This window comes from Strongylocentrotus purpuratus, unplaced genomic scaffold, assembly GCF_000002235.5.
Source record: "Strongylocentrotus purpuratus isolate Spur 01 unplaced genomic scaffold, Spur_5.0 spur5_scaffold_14, whole genome shotgun sequence".
Classification (NCBI taxonomy): Eukaryota; Metazoa; Echinodermata; class Echinoidea; order Camarodonta; family Strongylocentrotidae; genus Strongylocentrotus; species Strongylocentrotus purpuratus.
The window spans coordinates 25,399,058-25,421,357 of NW_022145599.1; the positions used below are offsets into that span (position 1 = coordinate 25,399,058).

At 35.7% G+C, this 22,300-nt stretch overlaps 1 protein-coding gene across 1 annotated transcript in view; it reads left to right on the forward strand.

Moving 5' to 3' along the window:
* Positions 1–22,300, forward strand: part of LOC764474 (tubulin-specific chaperone D) — a 46,460-nt gene that overhangs the window by 11,121 nt on the left and 13,039 nt on the right. Inside the window, exons 6-27 of the mRNA XM_030984569.1 lie at positions 112–197; positions 820–869; positions 1,452–1,497; positions 2,145–2,277; positions 2,784–2,929; positions 3,804–3,864; positions 4,228–4,302; positions 5,139–5,233; positions 6,063–6,122; positions 6,705–6,859; positions 7,414–7,529; positions 8,059–8,139; positions 9,052–9,125; positions 9,757–9,874; positions 10,189–10,249; positions 10,699–10,816; positions 11,328–11,474; positions 12,099–12,217; positions 12,589–12,683; positions 13,365–13,505; positions 14,039–14,122; positions 14,620–14,778. Of these exons, the coding sequence (XP_030840429.1) occupies positions 112–197; positions 820–869; positions 1,452–1,497; positions 2,145–2,277; positions 2,784–2,929; positions 3,804–3,864; positions 4,228–4,302; positions 5,139–5,233; positions 6,063–6,122; positions 6,705–6,859; positions 7,414–7,529; positions 8,059–8,139; positions 9,052–9,125; positions 9,757–9,874; positions 10,189–10,249; positions 10,699–10,816; positions 11,328–11,474; positions 12,099–12,217; positions 12,589–12,683; positions 13,365–13,505; positions 14,039–14,122; positions 14,620–14,778 (2,220 nt within the window). The remainder of the gene's footprint in view (positions 1–111; positions 198–819; positions 870–1,451; positions 1,498–2,144; positions 2,278–2,783; positions 2,930–3,803; positions 3,865–4,227; positions 4,303–5,138; positions 5,234–6,062; positions 6,123–6,704; positions 6,860–7,413; positions 7,530–8,058; positions 8,140–9,051; positions 9,126–9,756; positions 9,875–10,188; positions 10,250–10,698; positions 10,817–11,327; positions 11,475–12,098; positions 12,218–12,588; positions 12,684–13,364; positions 13,506–14,038; positions 14,123–14,619; positions 14,779–22,300) is intronic.

Sequence of the window (22,300 nt, forward strand, 5' to 3'; positions counted from 1 at the left end):
TGATGTGGTTGTTCTCACTATTTGATCGGCATAAGAGCAAAAGAATGCATTCTTGCCAACTGAAAGAAGGTATGTCCTATGGCTATCTACTATTGTCATTAATTGATGTAGGTTTCTTACAAGACATGATGTTAAACAAATGAGGTTACCTGAGTTTCTGGACTGGTGTCTGCAGACTGTCACAGAGGAAGGAAAAAGTAAGTTTTCCATTATGAAAATGATAATAACAACAATGGAATTTTGTGTAGCACTCAATGGAATTGGACATTAATAAAAAAGAAATATGAAAGTCAATATCGTGTCTACATAATTGAGTGGGCCATATCATCCCGGATGTGGTGCATCAATCATTTGATCCTCTGTTTACAAAGAAAAACCTTGCCAATACAGGCCTGTTTGATAGTTGTGTAATTAATATGTACATGTGTGTCTTGAGAATTTGCTGTAAGATGTCATATCTACCTATCCTGGGGGTGTTTCACAAAGATTGTAAGTTGAAATTATCTATAAGTTGGACTTAACAATTATGAAAAACCGTTATCATCTTTGGAAATATTTTGTAATTTAAAAAGTTATTTTAAAAGGCATAAAATGTTGTTCAAATCATTCATATTTTCTGTCAAGGAGATATCATTTTCTTGATGGGGAATTTATGAAAAGTCTAAAATACTTTTTGGAACTTTTTAAGGCTACAAATGGCTCTCTGTAATGTTTAAGTCCAACTTAGAGTTAAGTTCGACTTTTGTGAAACACCCCCCTGATGTTGTATTGAAAGATGCTGATAGGTCACATTTTTTGTCTTACATTCTTTACTTGCAGAAGAAACCATTACATCAATATTCAAAATGGCTGGAGTCTTGTCTGTCCTGGTAAGAAATACAGTGTATTAAACTTGGTTTGATACATCCATGAAATATTAATATTTTCATCATATAAGCCATCACATATAGCACTTGTACTAATGACCCCAAATATCAACAGAACCTTTACACATGGAGACGTTCCACTTGCATTTTAGTATAACCACTGCCAAAGTGATGGAGGTGCTTCATAAATATGGTACCTTTTGTTTGCCCTCTTGAAAAGAAAACTTTCACTTGATAATTAATGAATAATTATTACATTACTTTCATGAACACGTAGCCTGTCATTTTATAAGAACACACATGTGCCAAACCAACCACATTAACGTTCGCATCCTACTGGGTACTCATTACACACCTGGCCGGAGAATGGCAAATGTGGATAAATGTCTTGCCAACTGGCACTATTGCCATTCTAGGGCACAAACCGATGACCTATGATTTCTAGTCCAAGTGTTTAAACAACTCCACTTCGACACCTTTACCTATATGTTGTAAGATATCTGGCTTTTGGATCCATGTTGTTCTGTAGAAGAAAAACAAATAGTGTATGTGTCATGATGAACTCTGTTATTTTTCTCTTTACAGGCTCAATTGTTCAAGCTTGGCAAGAGAAGTGACATCCTTCAATATGGTAAGTTGCAAGTCTTCTCAGGTTTTTCTTAATTTATAAATATATTTATATTGAGAACACATGTACATGTATATCCACCCTTACGTTTTCACTTTCTTACTAGAAGCCATATCTCTATCCATCTAAAAGTATTTCTTTGAAGCTCCTACTTAATTAGTGTAAATTTTCAAATAAAAATCAAGCTGAAAAGGTGCAAAATTCTGTGCTTTTTTTGTTGTTCTTGTTGTAAGCAAAGTAATAAATATGATACAATCTGTTAGAAATTCAAGATCAAATCAGGCTAGAAGCTTAACATGTGACCACTTTTTAATTTTGACATATATAGAGTCAATACATATTTTTTCTTAGAGGGAAACAGTACAGGTTAACACTGTAGCCATATGTCCTGTAGAAAGGTGGCCATTATCCATATGGTTAGCCCTCTGTCTTCATTTACAAATCAACTCTTGATGGATCCTGCTTTAAAATCAAGTCACATCTTTGGATAGTGATGTTAAATTAAGGGTCTGTCCCTGGAGGGTTCAGATGTAAATATTGATTGTTACATGTTTTTAACTACCCAATTAAGAAATTTGAACACACAGGTGCACCTAGCCACACAGACACAATTTAAAGTAATTGTGCTGTTGCTTCTATTTTGTCTCCAGCTCCAGTTGTTTTGCGAGTGTCAATGGAGTGTGAGCTAAGCAGTCATAACAACACACAGATAAGGAAGCTGTCTATGAAACTGGTGCAGAGACTAGGCCTCACTTTTCTTCCTTCCAGAGTCATGAAATGGAGGTTAGAATGTTTCCTTAATTTCAGTAGACAACTGAATTGGTAAATCTAATACCAAGGAGATTTTGAAAGATATTTGCAATCTTTCCAAGCAAGGTTCAGGATGATTGGCCCAGTGCACTTGTACACAAAGATTATTAATGTTGTTTGTTATACTCCTTTTGAAAACATTGAATCCAACAGGGAACAGAATAGCCTTTATCTAGCAATCCTTGCAAATATTTACCAGAAATCATGGATAAAATACCAAATGTTCTTGTGTATATATATTTTCATACAATAAGAATAATATGAGACTATCAGTAACATGTTTCTTTCTTTTTTACAACCAAAACTATACTAGTTTTCCAATTTCAAGTTGAATATACATTTGTGCATTTACTTTAGGAGATAACTGATGTCATTATGGCTGTTTACAGTAGTTTGTCTGATAGGTTCTATCATGTATGAACAAGACGTTTTCTATTCAAGTATGCATTGATTTTTAATGATGGTGACTATGTGTACAGATACCAAAGAGGGAGTCGATCTCTGGCTGAAAACCTGCAGCCTGCCTCAGCTCCTGCTGGCATAGCATCAAAGACGACAGTAAGCAAGGAGGATGATTATGATGATGAGAACTATGACATTCCAGAGGAGACTGAAGATGTAATAGGTGAGTGACCTTTCTTAAAATAGTGAAATATTTTAATGTGCGATGTCTTTCAAATTTGACACTACGAGCACGATTGTGAGAAATATGATGGACCAGTAATTGTGCGTATACATATATAAAGTAGTTCAATTAAAACGAAAACATAAGTAAACACAATTTTACCATATTTCAGGACATGATTGTGAATAATATAATATAAACATAATTTTCAACCTAAAAGCAAGGTTACATTTTGCTTAACATTCAGGTATGAATTGAAACGTAGAGCAGATACAGTTATCAGTTAACTATTTCCTGTATTAGGTTATAGCCAAGCAAGAGCTTGCAAGAAATCCAAGAGATATGTATGTATATATATCCATGTATATGTACACTTTAATGTCCTTTCAGTTTGTGCTACTTATAAGTTTTTTTTATAACATTTAATTTAATAGAACAAGTTGAATTATGACATTTTAATTGAAGGAAGTTCCTAAACATGTATCAATCAATTATTCATAGTATTGTATTAACATATCTGGTATTGGCACTCTTATAGATCAAAGCAGATATTTGCTATTTGTTCCTTCTCTGTACTCTGTTGAATGAATGTTCTGCTTTGTGAGACATGCATCATTATTTAAGTGGGGAAACCACCATTGTACATGTAATCTTCATTTGCCAGATTGGTCAAATCTCAGGTTTAGAGTCAGGGACCTTTCACTATTAACTAAAAACCAGTGGTTACTATGTGTACATGATTCTTGTAGTGAGAGTAAACAACAAAGCAAGATATTCCCATTTCCTGGTGTTATGTAGTGTTTTCTTGTAATTTTCCTGTATCTGTGCCTTAGTCTATCCTTATCCCCTGTTTTTGTTGTTTTTCTTCTCTCAGAACAACTTCTGACCGGATTGAAGGATAAAGATACGATTGTCAGGTGGTCTGCCGCTAAAGGGTATGAATCTGCTTCTATTTATCAGTTGATTTTACTTTCATTTAGAAATTCTTGAGAATGTAGTTTTGATAACATGGAGAGCATTAGAGCAAATATTTTAATGGAAATTTTTCTTTCATTTATAAAGAAGGCACTGTTTAATGATGAATTATAGATTTAGATATTCATCCTGTTTGGTTGAAACTATTAATTAGCAATCTTCAAATGAATCTGTAGCCATTTTGTTGCATCTGCTTTTAACTCTCTTCAAACAAACTATATGAAGTGGTCATGCCTTGTCAGTCAAGGATTCAATTGTTCATAGACGAAGTTCTTGTATAGGTTCATTGTCTATAACTCTGTGTGTGATTCTTTGTCTTTCAGGATTGGTCGTCTTACAGGGAGACTGCCCCAAGAGCTAGCAGATCAGGTCGTAGGATCAGCTTTAGAGTTAATCAGGTATGTCCACATAGATGCCACTTTTTCTTTTAGGGTTACCACATGGAAAAAACCCGGAAAGTCATGGAAAACCTGGAAAGTCGTTGAAAATAAATTATTCTAGAAAGTCATGTATAATGAAGGAAAACGAAGAGTTCTCTTAGAGTCATGACAAGTCATGGATATTGATCATGGGTGTGGGCCGTGTGTGGCTATGGTAGCCTTCCATGAAATAATACATACCCCTACTATTCCTTTGACAGTTGGATGGTGCAACCCAAACCAAAATGATACTTATCTGGTTATGGAAAAAACCAAAAATGTGTCATGGAAAGTCATAAAAAGTCAAATTTCTGTGGAATCCCTGTTTTTTTCTTAAACTCTGCTCACTCAAGTGGCCATAAGGGCTAGAGTGTTTCCTTCTATATGATGTATCCCTTTTACAAACTTTCAACAATTTAAAACTTTGGTCATTGATCCATGATTTCATGCAATATTTGTAAACTACAGTCAAAGTATTAGAAAACTGTCAAAACCTAATGACATCTTTTGGTTGTATGAAGTCCAATTAAGAATTAAAGATAGAAGAGATATTTACTACTCCTGTTTTCTAAAACTATGTTTCTATCACAATGCTATAACATCAATTTCAACAGTTATGTTTTTTGTTAGTTCTGGACATGACTTTTTATGCCGCTATTTTTGCAAAGCAGCTGTAAAACTGATACCTGCAAAAGGGATATACTTCATATTGTAAATAGACATTTGAAAGTATATCATAAATTAATATCTTGTTTACATTTTGTGTGTGCATCCTAATGTAAACCACCTAACAAAGAAACACATTTCAATTTCAGTATGAGAGAGTCTGATGGAGCATGGCATGGTAGCTGTTTAGCCTTGGCTGAGCTCGGCAGGAGAGGGCTCCTTCTACCAGCTAGATTACCAGAAGGTAAGCAGGTTTTGATTATACCCTCTGCATACAGTATTATCTCGGGTGAAATGCCATTTGGTCTATAACCAGTTTGTCTACTGCCCAACTAGTCCACTCCTGTCTGGTCTACACCTAGTTCGTCTACTTTCCTCATGGACTAATAATCATTTTGTCTACTTGTCATTTGGTCTAATGACCATTTAAGCTAATAGCCATTTGGTCTATTATTCATTAAGTCTAATAACCAGTTAGTCTAATTCCCAGTTTGTATAAATCAAATAGATGATAATGTGGTGTTATTCTCCCAGGGTAGCCTAATCAGTATTAATTATCATACCCCAGGATTACCAGGTACCTCATTAATATGCCTGGGTTGAGAGGGACAAATGGGGGTCGACCACCTTGCCCAAAGACGTAAGCACCAAGCAAGGTTTGAACCCAGGACCTTTCATATGAGAGTCAAGACCCTTCATCAATATCCTAAAGATAGCAAAGAGGAATTAACTGGGGTTTATTCTCAGAACAGGAATGGTCAGAAATAGATTTACAAGATAGAGAGATATCTCCTTGACCTCAACATTGAATCAACATCCTTCTGTTTCTCAGCTGACACTGTCCTCGGGGGCGTTTCAGAAAACTTGTCATCAGTGACAAATGACAGTTTTTGTTATAAGCTACTGAAATCCTTGCTTCTGATTGGTTATCAGCAGACTTTTCACTAATTTTTGTCATTTGTCATTGAAAAAAAGCTTTGTGAAATCCCCCCCCCTGCAGACTTAGCATACTCCCTATCGTTATTTTCATCAAGTTCCCTTTGCTCTCTCTCTCTTTCTCTGCCATCCTTCAGTCATCCCTGTTGTAAGGAAAGCTCTCGCCTATGATGTCAAGAAAGGGTCTTTCAGTGTAGGTAAGTTGGTGCTATAGATATACACACGTGCTTACAGGAAATATGGATGTTTATACCATGTTACTTTTTAAACAGATTGGATTTTGTGACATTTCATGTTGTCATAAAACACATAGTATTGTAAACGCAGATATATTTATATATTTGGATTGGCTTGAGGGTAAAGTATAATGAGTGAGCTTTGAGCATATTTATGTAGTCCATATTCAAGTGCAGTATTGTAAAAGGAAACAAATGTACTTTTTGCACACAAATGAAAAGCCATGTCCTTCATATTTTGTACTCATAGTCCTCTGTTTGTTTTTAATTTTGATCCAAAGTTGAAGGAGGGGGGTACATATACATGTATATGCTTTAAAAAAAAGCAAATGAGGATATTTGGTAGCTTTTGTGATAATTTGAATTGCTTGTGTGTGTGTCTCCCTCTCTAAATAGGTGCCCATGTAAGGGATTCAGCTTGCTATGTCTGCTGGTCCTTTGCTATGGCATATGACCCTGACGTCATCACACCATACGTCAATAAGATTGCTGCAGCTCTTTCTAGTTTAACTCCTTTGTCTCCTTCTCTCTATGTCTTGCTAGGTGCCCATGTAAGGGATTCAGCTTGCTATGTCTGCTGGTCCTTTGCTAGGGCCTATGACCCTGACGTCATCACACCATACGTGAATGAGATTGCTGCTGCTTTGCTCATCACAACTGTCTTTGATCGAGAAGTCAACTGCCGGAGAGCAGCATCAGTAAGGAAGAAACAAAATCATTAAAAAAAGGATTCTTGCATGCCAAAACATACTGATCATGATCTATTTTTATGTTTATTATGAGGGGAATGGTTCCTTTGAAGAGAAAAACAAATTCATAACATTTGTTTACATTTATCTGCAGAAAACTATTGGCCAGTGTTTCTTGATAACATGGTAGTCACAAAATGATTTGCAAATTTCAGATTTCTTTATCTAATGATTGTAAAAATTTCATCTGATTATTTGCCAAATCTATTCCAAACTTCAATTCATCTGTTTCTGATATTTCTGCTTTTCTAGACCAAAAGAAACTTTTACAAAGGTATACTTTTCTTTTATAAACATGTTGAAAAATGTATGAACTAGTTATAAAATGTATGAACTAGTTATAATATGTATGAACTAGTTATGCAATGTATGAACTAGTTATGAAATATATGAACTAGTTATAACGTGAATGAACTAGTTAAAAAAATGTATGAACTAGTTATAAAATGTGTGAACTAGTTATAAAATGTATGAACTAGTTATAAAATCTTTTCTTCCAATAGGCTGCATTCCAGGAGAATGTGGGACGGCAAGGAACGTTTCCTCATGGTATCGACATTGTCACAACAGCAGACTACTTTGCAGTTGGAAACCGCACCAATACATACCTCAATATCAGGTATGATAATGACAGCAATAACATCAAGAACACTTTCAAGCAACTTGAAAAAATACAAAAAGAAGCTGTTTAGCATTTATTTAAGGATGCCAGTTTTCAGGCAATAGCCTGAATTCAGGCACTGGCAAGTTATTTTCAGACCATAGTTTAGGCTTTTTTTTGTACAAAATAGCTCACTCTAGGTTATTTTCAGGCCCCCTGATCGATTCTAACTGGCTTCCCTGTTTATTTCATGAATTTGTGTAAAAACATACTTATTATTTTATGGAAGCCCTTTCAGAATTTACTCTGGTAAATGAGATTTTCCTGCGATGAAGTCTCTTTTATTTCCATTTTTTTGTTTTGTTTCTAAATCAGAACTCTTAAAAAAGTTTTTCAGACCTCTTTTAAAGATTTCCAAAGCAACACCACTCATCACTTCTATAAATCTTGTTTTTTCTTCAATGTTAAAAAACGAGTGGTTGATTTGGGCCTAAATCTATTTTAATGAGTTGCTAATTTTTTTTTTTTCCTTCTTTTCCTCTTACAGTTCATATTTAGCAGATTTTGAGGAATACACCTTGCCTCTTATTGATCATCTGTACAAAGTCAAGGTCGGACATTGGGACGGGTAAGTTCACAGTTTATTTGAATATTGGCTAGAAGAATTAAATCATAGAGATAATTAAGTATCGTAAAGCCGAATCCCCCTAAGACAAACTGGAAATATTTTGGGATTGGTCAAACATCGGGATATGTACGTATTTAATCCTTTTGAATACATTCATAGAGAAGATTGAGTGTCATAAAGTTCAAAGTTTATTCACTCAATAATAACAAATATGGACATTTTCATCATTCAAGTATACAGTGAACTCAAACAAAAATATTCAATACAAAACAAATTACTCACAATGTATAAAGTATATAAACACAGAGTAGAAAATAAAATACAAGATAGAGAGCAAGTCGAGTGAGGACCGGCGTTAAAGATATTTTCTTTCTTATAAGATGGGCCTTAGATTCAAGCAAATCTTTTATAAAAGATACTACCCATTACCCACTAGAAACAGATTGTTCCAGTATTAAGGATCATGCATTGAGAGAAGTCAGAAGTCCAAGGATTAAACATTTTTACATGGTTATGATTAATGAATCATTCATATGAGCAGTATTCCCCATTCTCACAGCTCCTCTGAATAGAATGTCAGCTATCAGTGCTCTAAATTGCTAATAGAGGGCTTTCGCACACAGGATGGAAGGCAAAGACGATGGTTACGCGAGCGAAAAAACAATCTACGCATGTGCGAACCAGAGTTTTCTCTGTCTTGTTGATTTATACGACCGTACGTGGCCATTATAGCGTTTGTTCCCGAAACACGACGGAAGAGGTGTATCCCCGTAATTTTCCTGTCGTCTTTGCTTCTGTCGTGTTTGCGAAAGCGCTCTATTGTTGCCTGGAGGGATTCCTAATTTGTGTTTTGAAAGGTTGGCAGGTATGGTTGATATCACATTATGCACATTTTCATTTGTCACAACACAGTGCAATACGTGAACTGACCTCACAAGCATTACATGAACTTACCAAGAAGGCACCTGAGTACATGGCAAAAACAGGTGAGTGTCAAAGCAAAACAGTCCTTGTAGTAGGAAAGTTAAGAGTGGCTGCTTTCAACAATGAACGTAAAGTAGTTGAAATATTTTTTGAACAGCTGATGTTGAAGTTAAATTGTTTAGATAGTTTAGAAATGCATCATTTTCTTCAAATCCTTGACATGATGTCAGTTTCTCTTTCCATTTTTACTTTCCAAATGAAATACAATAAACATGTACCTTCTTCCTTTTTTAGTTACAAGCTTGTTAATTTGATTACTCATTATTCCTAAGTATCATTTGAGGGGTCTACAGTTGTACAAGCATTGCTTTTTAGTGGACCCCTCCGTTTCCAGAATGTATTCCTAAATTGTTGTAAATGTTTTAATTGATTTTTAATGTTTTGTTTGAAACATAAATAAATTGAATTTAAATTGAATTGAATTGCATTAAATTCATTAAAAAAGACCCCCAAATCTCCTTCATGAAAAGGCCTCATCAATGTAACATATTGTTTCATTTTACATGTCATTCACTTTTAATTTAAGATCTTGCTGATTATCATGCAAAAACAAAATTTATTGGGGTATTTCAAAATTGAGCTTGTCCATTCAAGCACTGGTAATAAAGACACTTTACCTTCTCTTAATGACAGTATTGCCTGACTTGATACCCAAGGCTACTGGCATTGATCTCAACACCAGACACGGTTCACTTCTCGCTGTAGCTGAAGTGACACACGCTCTCTACGAATACGCTGAAACGGAGTCAAGGTGAGAAAAGGCCTTTAGTTATCAGGATTTCATATTTTAATTCTGAACTGGGACATTGGCTGCTAGATGGGAGATGGAATATTGCAGTATCAGATGTTAGCAACAGCAACACCAACTATAATGTACACTGTATGTTTGATGAAAAAATTGAAATGCAATAAGGTTGGGACAAATGATGTACACATAGTCACCTTACCTTGAAAACTTATATATGTTAGAACTGTTTATACAAAATATTCTAGATATCTATAAACTGTCCTATCAAACACTATTTTTTTCCCTAATGTTTTCTATTTTCTCTTTCTTTAATTCAGGTCTTTGGTGGATATCATAGGTTCTTCAAGTGTGGAAGGATTAAAAGCAATCACAAAAAAGGTAACTTATCATTTCCCCTGGTTTTCATTTTTCTGAGGTACTCTATTTTTACTTTCATTTATATTTGTGATTATTGCGAGGGAGCCCTTTTCAGTTTCAACTGTGAATGTTGTCCTTGTAATTGCTCAAGCTTTTGTTGTTTCCATATGTACACCCAGAGAAGTTACTACCCTGAGAATACACACTGGCGTAGGAAAGTAAGAAGACAAACATGAAATGGTTATTGGGTTCAGACAACAAAGTTCATGTGCAGCTTTGGTTTGTGAAGCAGGTATAGATGTAAAAGGGATTGTGATAATTCCTTGAAATTAATGCTGATGCAAATCTTAGTTAGATTGAACAGTGCACTTAAACTGTAGACAAGCATTTCCCCCTTTAGGTATTGAGGTGCCCTCTGGAAAGTACATTTATTCAAGTCCATATTTCTCCTTGTGTTTTCGTTGATATAGATGGAGGAAGGAAGGATGTTCAGAGGTATGACGGGTGAAATCCTGCGTCCAGCTGTCTGCACCCTCATCGGCAAACTCTCCCTGTCAAAGTTACCTTTCCATGGGGATGCCATTATCGGTAAGTTTCACTCAAAGGGACTTTCCCCAATAAACATTTCACTCATGTGTGCTTTGTATTATCTATAATAGTGGTAGACAGCTCCCTGTCCACTTGGCGTTCCCCTAGATTTATCAACCAATAATATTCTTTGATAAGTTGATGACTTGGGCGAAATTTGCTGAGTGTTGATGCTTTCATTTTTATACTTCAACTATTTATGCTTACTGACTCATTAAAAAGGAAAAAAAAGAAACAAACAACTCTCAAATTGTGGTAATTTGTATAAAACTTGAAAGTACCCAGATATTGTGATTGGATCACTTTTTAAATCTAGAGCAGTGGCAAACATTATTTATTGTTATTATTGTCAGATCACCAAAGACTGAGAGGTATTCATATCTGGAGCAGCAAATGCTTCAGGTCCCCATTATTTGTACAGTTAGTGAATTTTAATCACGTATTATAGAAGGGTCAAACAAATTTGAAGTTATCCCCTGGTATTTTCTTTTTGATTGTTTGTTGAATCCAGACCAGTGGCAGACGTTGCTAGATGACAACATTGTGAGGTTACAGAGAACCGAGAGAGATATCCACAGTAAATCAGTAGCAGCAGAGAGGATGCTATGTCAGGAGTACTATCAGGATTCCAATGGCCAGGCAATGCCTGGTATCCAAGGTAACATCACCCCCTAGTTGTAATATGACTGTTCATTAGTTGTGTAGTGCAGTTCCAGCAATGGAGGGGGGGGGGGGGGGGGGGGGGAGAAGGGGGGGGGGGCTTGCTTTACTAGATGAATGATGTAAGAAGGATGTAAGATTATGAAAATTGTGTCATCTTCGTACATTCCCTATTTCGATCTTCAATTATTTTTTTCTTCTTTTTTCTTCTTCATTTTTGTACTATTCAGTGATGCACTGTCCTCGTACTCCAAACAGTGGTTAGTTGAGTAGCAAAATTAAGGGGAAATCTGTAATTTCCATCTCCATCTTTCTTGCTCTTCTCAAAACATTGATGTATAAACAATGCAGACAACTGACACAATCTACCTCTCGTAGCAATATTTAGATTGCGGTATTAGATACATTGCCTTTATTATGGTCATCACGATCTTCATTATCGCCATCATTGTTCATTGTTGTCAGTTGCATTTTCACTGTCCCATTCCTTGTCATTTGTTGCAATGCATAGTATCAGCTTAGCGAATTTCAGAATGTACATCCTGTCTTTTGAGGGGAATGGCCCAAATGTGGAACCGCTATAAAATGTGTCTTGAAAGTTCTCTGTTTTATTTTATGACAGATAAAGTAATAGACCTGTACATCAAAGGTTTGGAAGACCCTAATGAGATGGGTAGGATGGGAGCAGCCTTGGTCCTTGGTGAACTCCCCAGGTTTATGGTCAGAGGAAAGCTGCATCAGGTAATAATTATAGAAGAAATCTTAAAACGTCATTAATTATTCCTTAATACATTGTCAGTGTCTAGTATATCATCATACATATATATGCACTACTTTACTTTATAGTAAATAACTACACCCCTCAAAAAAACTGTAGTTGTTAAAACCTATATTAAAAGTATTCAAACCTCAACCATCAAAGGAACGTCTCATGAGGTTGAGCCAAGTGTTGACCATGACCTTGTATTGTCATTCACCAAGTGTTTAGATCATTGAAGGTGTCATCAAGTGTTGATCATGTCCTTGTATTGTCATTCACCATGTGTTTAGATCCTTGAAGGTCTCATCAAGAGTTGACCATGTCCTTGTATTGTCATTCACCATGTCTTTAGATCCTTGAAGGTCTTATCAAAGCCAGTATCTCAACCAAAGATGTGGATGCCATCCATGCAGAGTCCAGGAGAGATGCCATCCGTTCCATTGCCAGGTAAGCTCCTTGGAGATAATTCCTTTTCCATCACCTTGGGAGTGCTCAAAGCGCTTACAAAGTAGTATTATTACCCTTACTTTAGCCTAGCTGCCCTAAGGCGCCAAAAGCATTCAATGAGTAAATCCCTACCGGGTACCCATTAAATACACTTGGATGGAGAGTGGCAAAAGTAGATTAAGGTCTTGCAAAAGGACATGAGGGACCAACAGGCACCGATTGGGGAATTTTCTATATAGAGGGAGCAAGTAGCTACCAGTAGGACAGTGTGGCTTTAAAGACTTTCACCTGATTAAAATAGATCGCAACTTGATATTCATTTCAACTGTTTCATGAAGAGATAAGGGATCGTAAATTTGCGATTGATTAGAGGACATGCAATCAGTTCAGGGCCCTGTTTCATAAAACTTTTGATCACTACCAACTGGCACACATCTATGACAAATCTGCTCATAACCAATCAAATGTAAGGATTTCAGTAGCTTATAACAATTATCGTATCTTGTTATTGATAAGTTGTTATATGAAACGGGGCCCAGATCATCAAAAGCAACTACTATCTTTTATAAGACAGTGCCCATGAGTAAAACATAAATAAATATGGTTTTGTGACAATATAGACAACATTTAAACTTCTTTTTCCTCTTTATAGTACCTCCAATGATCTTCTCTTTTTCATAGGTTATTCAAAACAGTTGACATCAATCCAGCTGGAAATCCCCATGAAGAAATGTGTGAGTCCAACCTTCCATCCATATACAACTGTTTGCTGCAATCATTGACGGACTATACCACTGACAGCAGGGGTGATGTGGGTGCATGGTAAGTGCGGTAGTTGTCTGTAGTTTTAGATAAAGAACTGTCATGTCCATGTACATGTACAGTTTGGTTGAACAAGAACTAGTATATGTACTGAAGATGAATGATAGCTATTATGTCTTTTGAAAGCTAGAAAGCTAGTATCAACTCCTAGTTTATGAAAAGGTTAATGCTTGCGTGTCTTTCACCAGACAGTTTTATTACAATGAAAAAATGAATAGATATTGCACAACTTGCTTTATATTTGAGTGTAATTGTAATTGTAATAATTGTAATTTTTTTTTAAATCCAAGCTCTACAAATTTTATGTTCTGGTGGTATTTCCTTCTATTAGAGACAATTTTGTGTCCATTTGCAGTTTGAATATTTTTCATGTTTTTATAATACCTGTGCAGTAGACAATTGCGATTGATCTATACGGCCTTGCTCGAAATGATGATATGTCGCTTCGTAGAGTGATATGATTACGGATGCAGTGAATTAAATTGCAGTACAAAAAATGAGAGTGTGCTAGTTTCTCCTTTGATCTTCACCAGGGTCCGTGAAGCAGGCATGAAGAGTCTTTATGATGTCACCAGTCTTCTGAATAAGAATCAACCAACCATGCTCACACCAGACATGTAAGTCTTCACAATTGGAGAAATGTTTGAAGTGTGAACCCTCCCCTTCACTCAAATTGAGAAGCACATGTAGCATATCTCTTTTGTGGGTTGGTCATAAATGCCCCTTCCATAGCTTTTGAAGTTTTCTTCAGCCTTGCAGTGTATGTACATGTAAATGATACCAATTTCTAGACCTGTAAATATTTTTATAAATTATGATTACTCCAGTATAAAAAGAAAACAATGATTTCTTTGAAGATTTTGGGGAGTAAGATAGAAAATTTGTTAAACTGTAGTGAAGCTTAAGTATCATGCCAGAGAAAGAGTATTAATTGACCCTATCAGCCACCAGATTGTTCATTTTTATGACAGAAAATTTCTATAAAAAATCTTGAGAAGTTTTATATTCTCTTTTGCCTCCCCTTTGGCCTTCTCTCTCTCTCTCTCTGTCGCTCGATCTCCCCATCTATCTTACTCATTCTTTCTATCTCTCACTCTATCTCTTCTTGGACCAGAATCTGTAAGGTAGTCCAGTGCCTGGCCCAGCAAGCCTCAGAGAAGATTGACAGGACCAGGCTCTGTGCTGGGGAAGCTTTCCTAGGTCTACTCCACCAGTCTGACCCTGTCATTCCACACATTCCAGATAGGGAGGAGCTTATCAAGGTCTTCCCAAAGTAAGTTTTAATCCCTATTTTCTTTGATTTTAAATTGATAGATACATTGTAGCTGTGAAGCTTCTTTTTCTCCTCGCATGGAATGTAAATCACATTAGAAGTAAGCCCGGCCCACCCTCCCACTCTGAGGTCAGAGGGATCGCATGCGTGTTCCCAAAATCTCTGGTAAAGGGGTACTTTTTTTGTGCGTCAATCTCTGGCCCGTATTGACTTTCACATCGGAGATAGGGGGTGCGTTCAAAGGGAGGAAAAAAACATACGCGTACCCTAAATAACACTGAGGGGGGGGGGGGGGGGGGAGGGGGTGGGGCTGGCGAGGTAAGACTATCTATATGACTGATGTGGCTTATAAATTTCAATGACATAATACTCAAGTTCTACATGGACATGTACATCGATGTTGGATGGTAACTCTCTTTGCCGCTCTCTCTCTCTGATAGAACTGCAGTAATAAGCTGTTGTATGAATTTTTGTTCACACCTGTGTTTGTACCTCTCATCGTATGTACATGTATACTTTAGCAGGTTCAGATTTTAAAATTTCTGCAAAAAATTGCTGGGTTTTAAAAATAAATACCAGAAGTGAAGATTGCTTTATTTTGAGAAGTGCCATGGACTCTTCAGTCTACCTTTCATGGCACCTCTGATCAGGCGACTAGGTTTTGGCACTCACATATTCTGAGATGGGGTTTGATTGAATCATGAGCATCGAAAGGTTGTTGTTTGTGCAGGCTCAATATTGGCTAGTCTGTCAACTATTGTACTCTTGGGAAGAGTAAGGGGTAAATGCCAGATGTGTTTCCGCTGCTCTTTAAAAAAAAAAAAAATCATTTACAGTCGCACATGATCACATGACAATGCATCATGTCGATTAGTACCATGTGCCTGTGTGTGTGTTTACAAACGTGTATCAATCAGATATGATTATTTGCGTCTGGGGACCGACCTTTAAGGTCACCATCCGAAAGGTGTGCAAATATGCCCTTTCCTATGCACTGTACACTGGCGTACTGATGGGTTGGGGTGAGGGCAGTTATCCCCCAAATAAAAACATGGTTTATTTCTAATTCGATATCAGTGATTTAATAATGTTGCTGAAATGAAATCTGGAGTTTTTTCTCGCTTTTTTGTAAATTATACTTTTTTTTCTTTGTGTTCCCCCAATTTTTTTTGGCTCATTATGCCACTGCCTGCACATGATCATGTGACAATGCATCATGTCAAACAGTACCATGTGTAAATACACCTTTTCCTTTTTAGGCAATGCTGATGCAAGATGAAAGGCTCATTAGACCAAATGGCATGTACAAGTTCCAATGATGATGTTAAGATCTTTGAAGGATTAACAAACTTTAATAGCTCAAGAACACTTGAATGAATTAATCCCCTATGACTTGAATGGGAGCGGGAAAATCATCGTAACAGATGACTAGATGTCTAGTTTATCTAATGATGTTTTGTCATGATGTATTGTTTCTCAATGTATTCTGTAAGGGTCTCCAAATTATTCTTCCAGAAATATTATGCCTTTCCAGCACCACCCGCCCCCATCTCCCTCCCTCTTTCTATTTTTCTTTGTCTCTCTCTCTCTCTCTCTCTCTCAATATCTTCTCTTATTAAGAGTTGATTGATAAACTTGTGCATCATTCATTGTTATGTTGTTTGAATGTCTGTCCTGTCGTTCTTATTCTATGCAACGGTGCTGAATACTCGAGGCCAACAGTGCTGGAATATAACCTTTCAGCTCCTTCCAAATGCAAAGAGAAACAAATCCAGAGTCCACGATTTATGCCAGTCAAAACAAGTAAACAACTCCATCTTGCTTAGTTACAACAGGTATCAATGAGATCAAAGGGTGCTTTGTCTCATACTCTCTACCAATCAGAAACCCATGAATTTGACACACCCATGTCTTTCCCCCACTTAATATGTAAACGATATTCAGTTACTACGCGGTCCAGAGAGAAAGTTAGCCAATCACAATGCTTTATTTTTTATTGGCGACAAGCTGTACACGGATAATGTGTGCATGCATCATTATTCTTTTTCAAAGGTCAAGTGTTGTTAATATGAACGAAGTAAAGCCACTGAGCACGCAAAACAAACGTTCGTCTGAGTTGACTTCATCATGAATGTCATGTGATGAGTTTGTTGCATGAGGCATTTTTGAAAGATTAGAATTACTGTACATGTATAAATGATGAGAGAGGTAGAGAAAAGTATTAAAGTTAGATGCAAAATGAATTTGCTTGCCAGTTCAATGAATGTGCTCGTGTTGAGGCATAATGAAATGATAAAGGAGTGAGGGAGATTGAATAGAAGAATTATTAGAAATCTCCTGGAGGAGAAGAATAAAGTAAAGGCATCAAAAAACTTATCATACACAATGCAATGTTCTCTTTAAAAAAAAAATCTTCACTCTCCACTCCAAAAATAACTTACTATATGTTTTCACTGATGTTTTCCTGTGGTTCTTCAGCTTTCACTCAGAGCAAGCTTTCACTCAGGGTCAAGTCCCTTTCAAGATTGATACAGATTAGACTTAATTTTTAAACGTATGTGTGAAGAAAATACATGCGACATTGAATAAGTTTTAAAATATTATGATTTTATTTAAATGCATTTAAACAAGTGTACAGACGAAAGAAATATATCCATGTATAAAATGTAATTTATTTCATTTCATTTCATTAATTCATTTCCACTTCAAGATAAAAAACAATATTATATAGTATTAACCGTATCAGACATCTGAGCAGGGCAATTTTCAAATGTTATTGCCCTCAAAGTGTAATTGATAAGCCAACAAAACTATGGGTGAAAAAAATATTGACCGTTCAGCACAGACAATGGGAATTTGTGTGAAATTTGCCGGTCAATAATAATACACAGTTAACCAATGAACAAACATTGCCCGACCAGATAAGTCAATGGCAAAATGCGTGTTAAACTAACAGGCAATAATGTAGAGCCAATATCCGGGTAATTTTGCGTATGAAAACCTGCAGACTTTGCGCGCACTCTATTGTGATGTAATAATCACACCCAAGGCACACTGTTTGCAGTGTATCGACAATTATGTCAAGCACTGGATGCACAGTGCTGGTTTGACGATGATTTTGCATTTTTTAATGCGAGGAAACCTTGTGCAGTGTAGTGTCAATATTACTAAAATATTCAAAATACAGACACATTGTAATGAAATATCTGAAGTGGGAGGATCACGAAAAGCACATAAATGGCTCGTTAAAAATGATCCTCATAAAAGTATTAGTTATATCCTACAAAATGCAAATCATAATGTGAAGTGTTCTCAAGTCATACAAAGTCTCATCCAATTGACGAAGTTGCTTTTTAACAAAACAAATCCAAAGCTCTTCTTTTCATATTATTATACAAAATCACTGAGAAAGTACATTTTATGTTTATATTATCACCAGATATAAAACGACTGCCCCCCAAAAAATATATCTTACAAAATTTTTAAGTTGAGTCTTGCAAAGTCTCGTCCAAGTGACGAACTTGCTTTTTACAAAACAATGTCTAAGGTAGACTAGATCCAAACCTCTTCTTTTCATAATATAAAAAATCACAGAGAAAGTCAATTTTATTTTCATATTATCACAAGACATGAAACCAATGCCTTATAAAAACTATATCAGAGGCATTCCGATAGTTGAAGATGAAAGAATGAGCTTAAGGGGGAAAATTATTTTATTTGCACTTTGCAGGCTCATACGGAAGTTGAATATGAACTCAATCTTAATTTGCCAATGCTTGTAGGTGTATGTCAACAAGTCTTCTAATGGGTGTTTACATTTCTTTAGGATATTATGAAACTGGCAATATATCTACAGAAGTAATGTATGAATAAAATATTTCAAATATGCTCTACTGGCATGGAATCTCAAAACTTACAGAGCAAATAATTTTTGTTGTTTGGTCCCCTTTAACACATGCAAACAAAAATTAGCAAGATATTATGAAACTGGCAATATATCTACAGAAGTAATGTATGAATAAAATATTTCAAATATGCTCTACTGGCATGGAATCTCAAAACGTACAGAGCAAATAATTTTTGTTGTTTGGTCCCCTTTAACACATGCAAACCAAAAATAGCAAGATATTATGAAACTGGCAATATATCTACAGAAGTAATGTATGAATAAAATATTTCAAATATGCTCTACTGGCATGGAATCTCAAAACTTACAGAGCAAATAATTTTTGTTGTTTGGTCCCCTTTAACACATGCAAACAAAAATTAGCAAGATATTATGAAACTGGCAATATATCTACAGAAGTAATGTATGAATAAAATATTTCAAATATGCTCTACTGGCATGGAATCTCAAAACTTACAGAGCAAATCATTTTTGTTGTTTGGTCCCCTTTAACACATGCAAACAAAAATTAGCAAGATATTATGAAACTGGCAATATATCTACAGAAGTAATGTATGAATAAAATATTTCAAATATGCTCTACTGGCATGGAATTTCAAAACTTACAGAGCAAATCATTTTTGTTGTTTGGTCCCCTTTAACACATGCAAACAAAAATTAGCAAGATATTATGAAACTGGCAATATATCTACAGAAGTAATGTATGAATAAAATATTTCAAATATGCTCTACTGGCATGGAATCTCAAAACGTACAGAGCAAATAATTTTTGTTTGGTCCCCTTTAACACATGCAAACAAAAAAGATCAAGGCCCCGTCTTATAAAGAGTTGATATCAATTGCAACTACCGTAAATCTCCGTGTATAAGGCGCACCTGTGTATAAGGCGCACCCCTATTTTGGGGAGGGAAAAAAAACGGAGATTTACGGTATGTGCATAAAGGATACGAGACTGCAAACTTGTGGTTGGTGGAGGACTTGAGATTGATTTGGATCAATCGCAACTCTTGATAAGATGGGGCCCAGATAGACAATAACAATGATATACAGCTGCTTAATGCAAAAAGCTTTTTCATAGTGAACTAGGCTACAGTAGAACTGGAAAAATCTGTAGCATAACACTTTCATGAATTGTAATTGATAAAAAAAAAAATCGCAAGGAAGTTTTGTGAATTACACAAATTCAGTGTTGTGTCAGTTGTAATCCAATAATTTTATGGCATGACACTTTTCCAAGACTGAACTACCTGCATAATTTTGCAAACATTTAATGCCTGCAAAAATGTCCTGGTTTTACAGTAACTCTTTATTGTGAAGGTCACCAACTCTATCAAGACCATACTAACATACTTTGGCATAATTGTAAAGATGGTACGTGGACTCGAACTCAAAATGTAAGAATTTAAGAATACATGAGAGTACAAGCTGACTACCATGTACAATATATTATGAAAGTGATACCATTTCAATATTAGCATTTAAGCTTTGATCAAAAGTTCTTCAATGGAGAATTTTTATGACATCCTTGTTTATGATGATATAATGAAAGTATTAATGGCTTCTTATTTCGAGATTCTATAAAACTACAAGAAAACTGTAAGCTACTACAATAAATATGTATACATTGGTTTTCTAGATGATGGAAAACAAACCCTTATATTTCATTTAGAAATTCCATTAAGAAAAAAGATGATATAATAATTAACAAATGCTGTTATTATTTGTTTATGCGTCAAAATCTACAAATGTGATACTTCACTTAATCATTTGTAGGAAAGAATGAAGCTGCATTGATATAGATTTACCAGAAGGTTTAGAGTTCTTTTTTTCTTTAAAATGTCTTGAAAGTTATAATTGGACGATATGTCTAATGATTTGTTTTTCCCTATATAATATTTTTTGTTTTGTGAGTTGCTAATTCCTGCATTGGGATTTCCATTTGATTGAATATCTCTGTTACGCATTCTTGAGCATCACCATAAACCTTGCTTGATATTGAAGGATCTTGTGACTCATCATTACTATTGTTTTTGCATTTCTTCCTCGATCGATAGAGGGAAATTACATTCAATATGATCAATATGACCACACCAGCTGCCAACAAATAATATAGGATTATTATAAACAAATCTTGTGACTCATCATTACTATTGTTTTTGCGTTCCTGCCTCGATTGATAAAGGGAAATTGTATTCAATATGAGCAATAAGACCACACCAGTTGCCAAAAAATAATATATGGTTATTGCTTTCAAAGCTTGTGACTCCTCATTATTTTTTTTTTGCGTTCCTGCCTCGATCGATATAGAGGAATTGCATTCAATATGAGCAATATGATCACACCAGTTATCAAAATATAATATATGATTATTGTAAACAAATTACTTTTGGTCATTTTGTTGGCATTCGTTGATGTCGTTTGTGATGGTAGGGGACAGTTTGAATAGTTAAAAGACTGACTTTTCTCGATTAGATCTGGAGTTCTGTCAATAAAAGCTGTTGATGGTTTTGTGGATATGATTGGACATGGGTCACTGCTACTGGTACCATCTAGATACAATGCAGTATCATCACATTCACATCTTTTTTTGTATTCAATCAAAGCGGAAGAACAACAAAATGCTGGCCATGATTTTCTGATGAGAATGGTCTGTTTCAATAATGTATCAGTTTCACTAGGGTCAGTTAGGGGAGGCATCCATACACCACCCTGATAGCATTCAATCTTTCCTGATAGACTCACAACATTAGCTGTACAGTCTATTGAGACCCAGTCTCCACCCTTTCCTTCACCCACGACACATGATGCCTCACCAGGAGGAGAGAGAACCTCTAGCCAAATCCTGTGTGTTTGATCAACTAGTATCTCCCCATCCTTGTATACAGATGAAATGTATGTCCCTTGATCAATGCTCAGTAGCTTACTTATTGTAAACCCCAGAGCGCAATTGTCAGTGTTATTTCTATTCTGAACCTTGAATCTTTGTACCTGATCTTGTGTCAAAGACAGTGATGACCCATCTGTAGAGCGATAAAATGGGACTCTGTACGAATGCTGTAATGTGACCTCTGTACTATCACATGGGTAAGGGAAATGTAAGGTTACTTGTTGTCCTTGTACATAGGATACTGCCTTAACTTGATGTTTATTTATAAGAAGTATTGTGATCAAAACGATTATTTTTGCCATAGTGCATTTGAATACAGTCTTCTTCCCAAACTTTTAACCTGGTTACCTATTATAACGGTAGAAACAAATTCCTTAATTTACACCCCCAAAAATGTTAAAAATTAACATGTAGAATGGAAAAAAGCTATTGACAGAACTGGATTCATAGTGTATTGTTTAAAATAATATTGAAGTAAAAAAAAAAAACCTTCAAGATGACAACCTTGACGTGGTCCAACCTGTTTTCAAGTAATGTCATCAAATTAATGTTTGCAGCGCCTTAGTACTCTGCAAGATTGAAGACCATGTCCATCATAGATATGTCAACAGATGCCCACAGATGACTGCTGAAGTTAATCGGTTGACTGCTGTTACAATTTCACGAACTGGAGAAACGTAGTACATGACAAATCCCTTTCCAGGAAAAGAATCTTGGCCAAGATTACT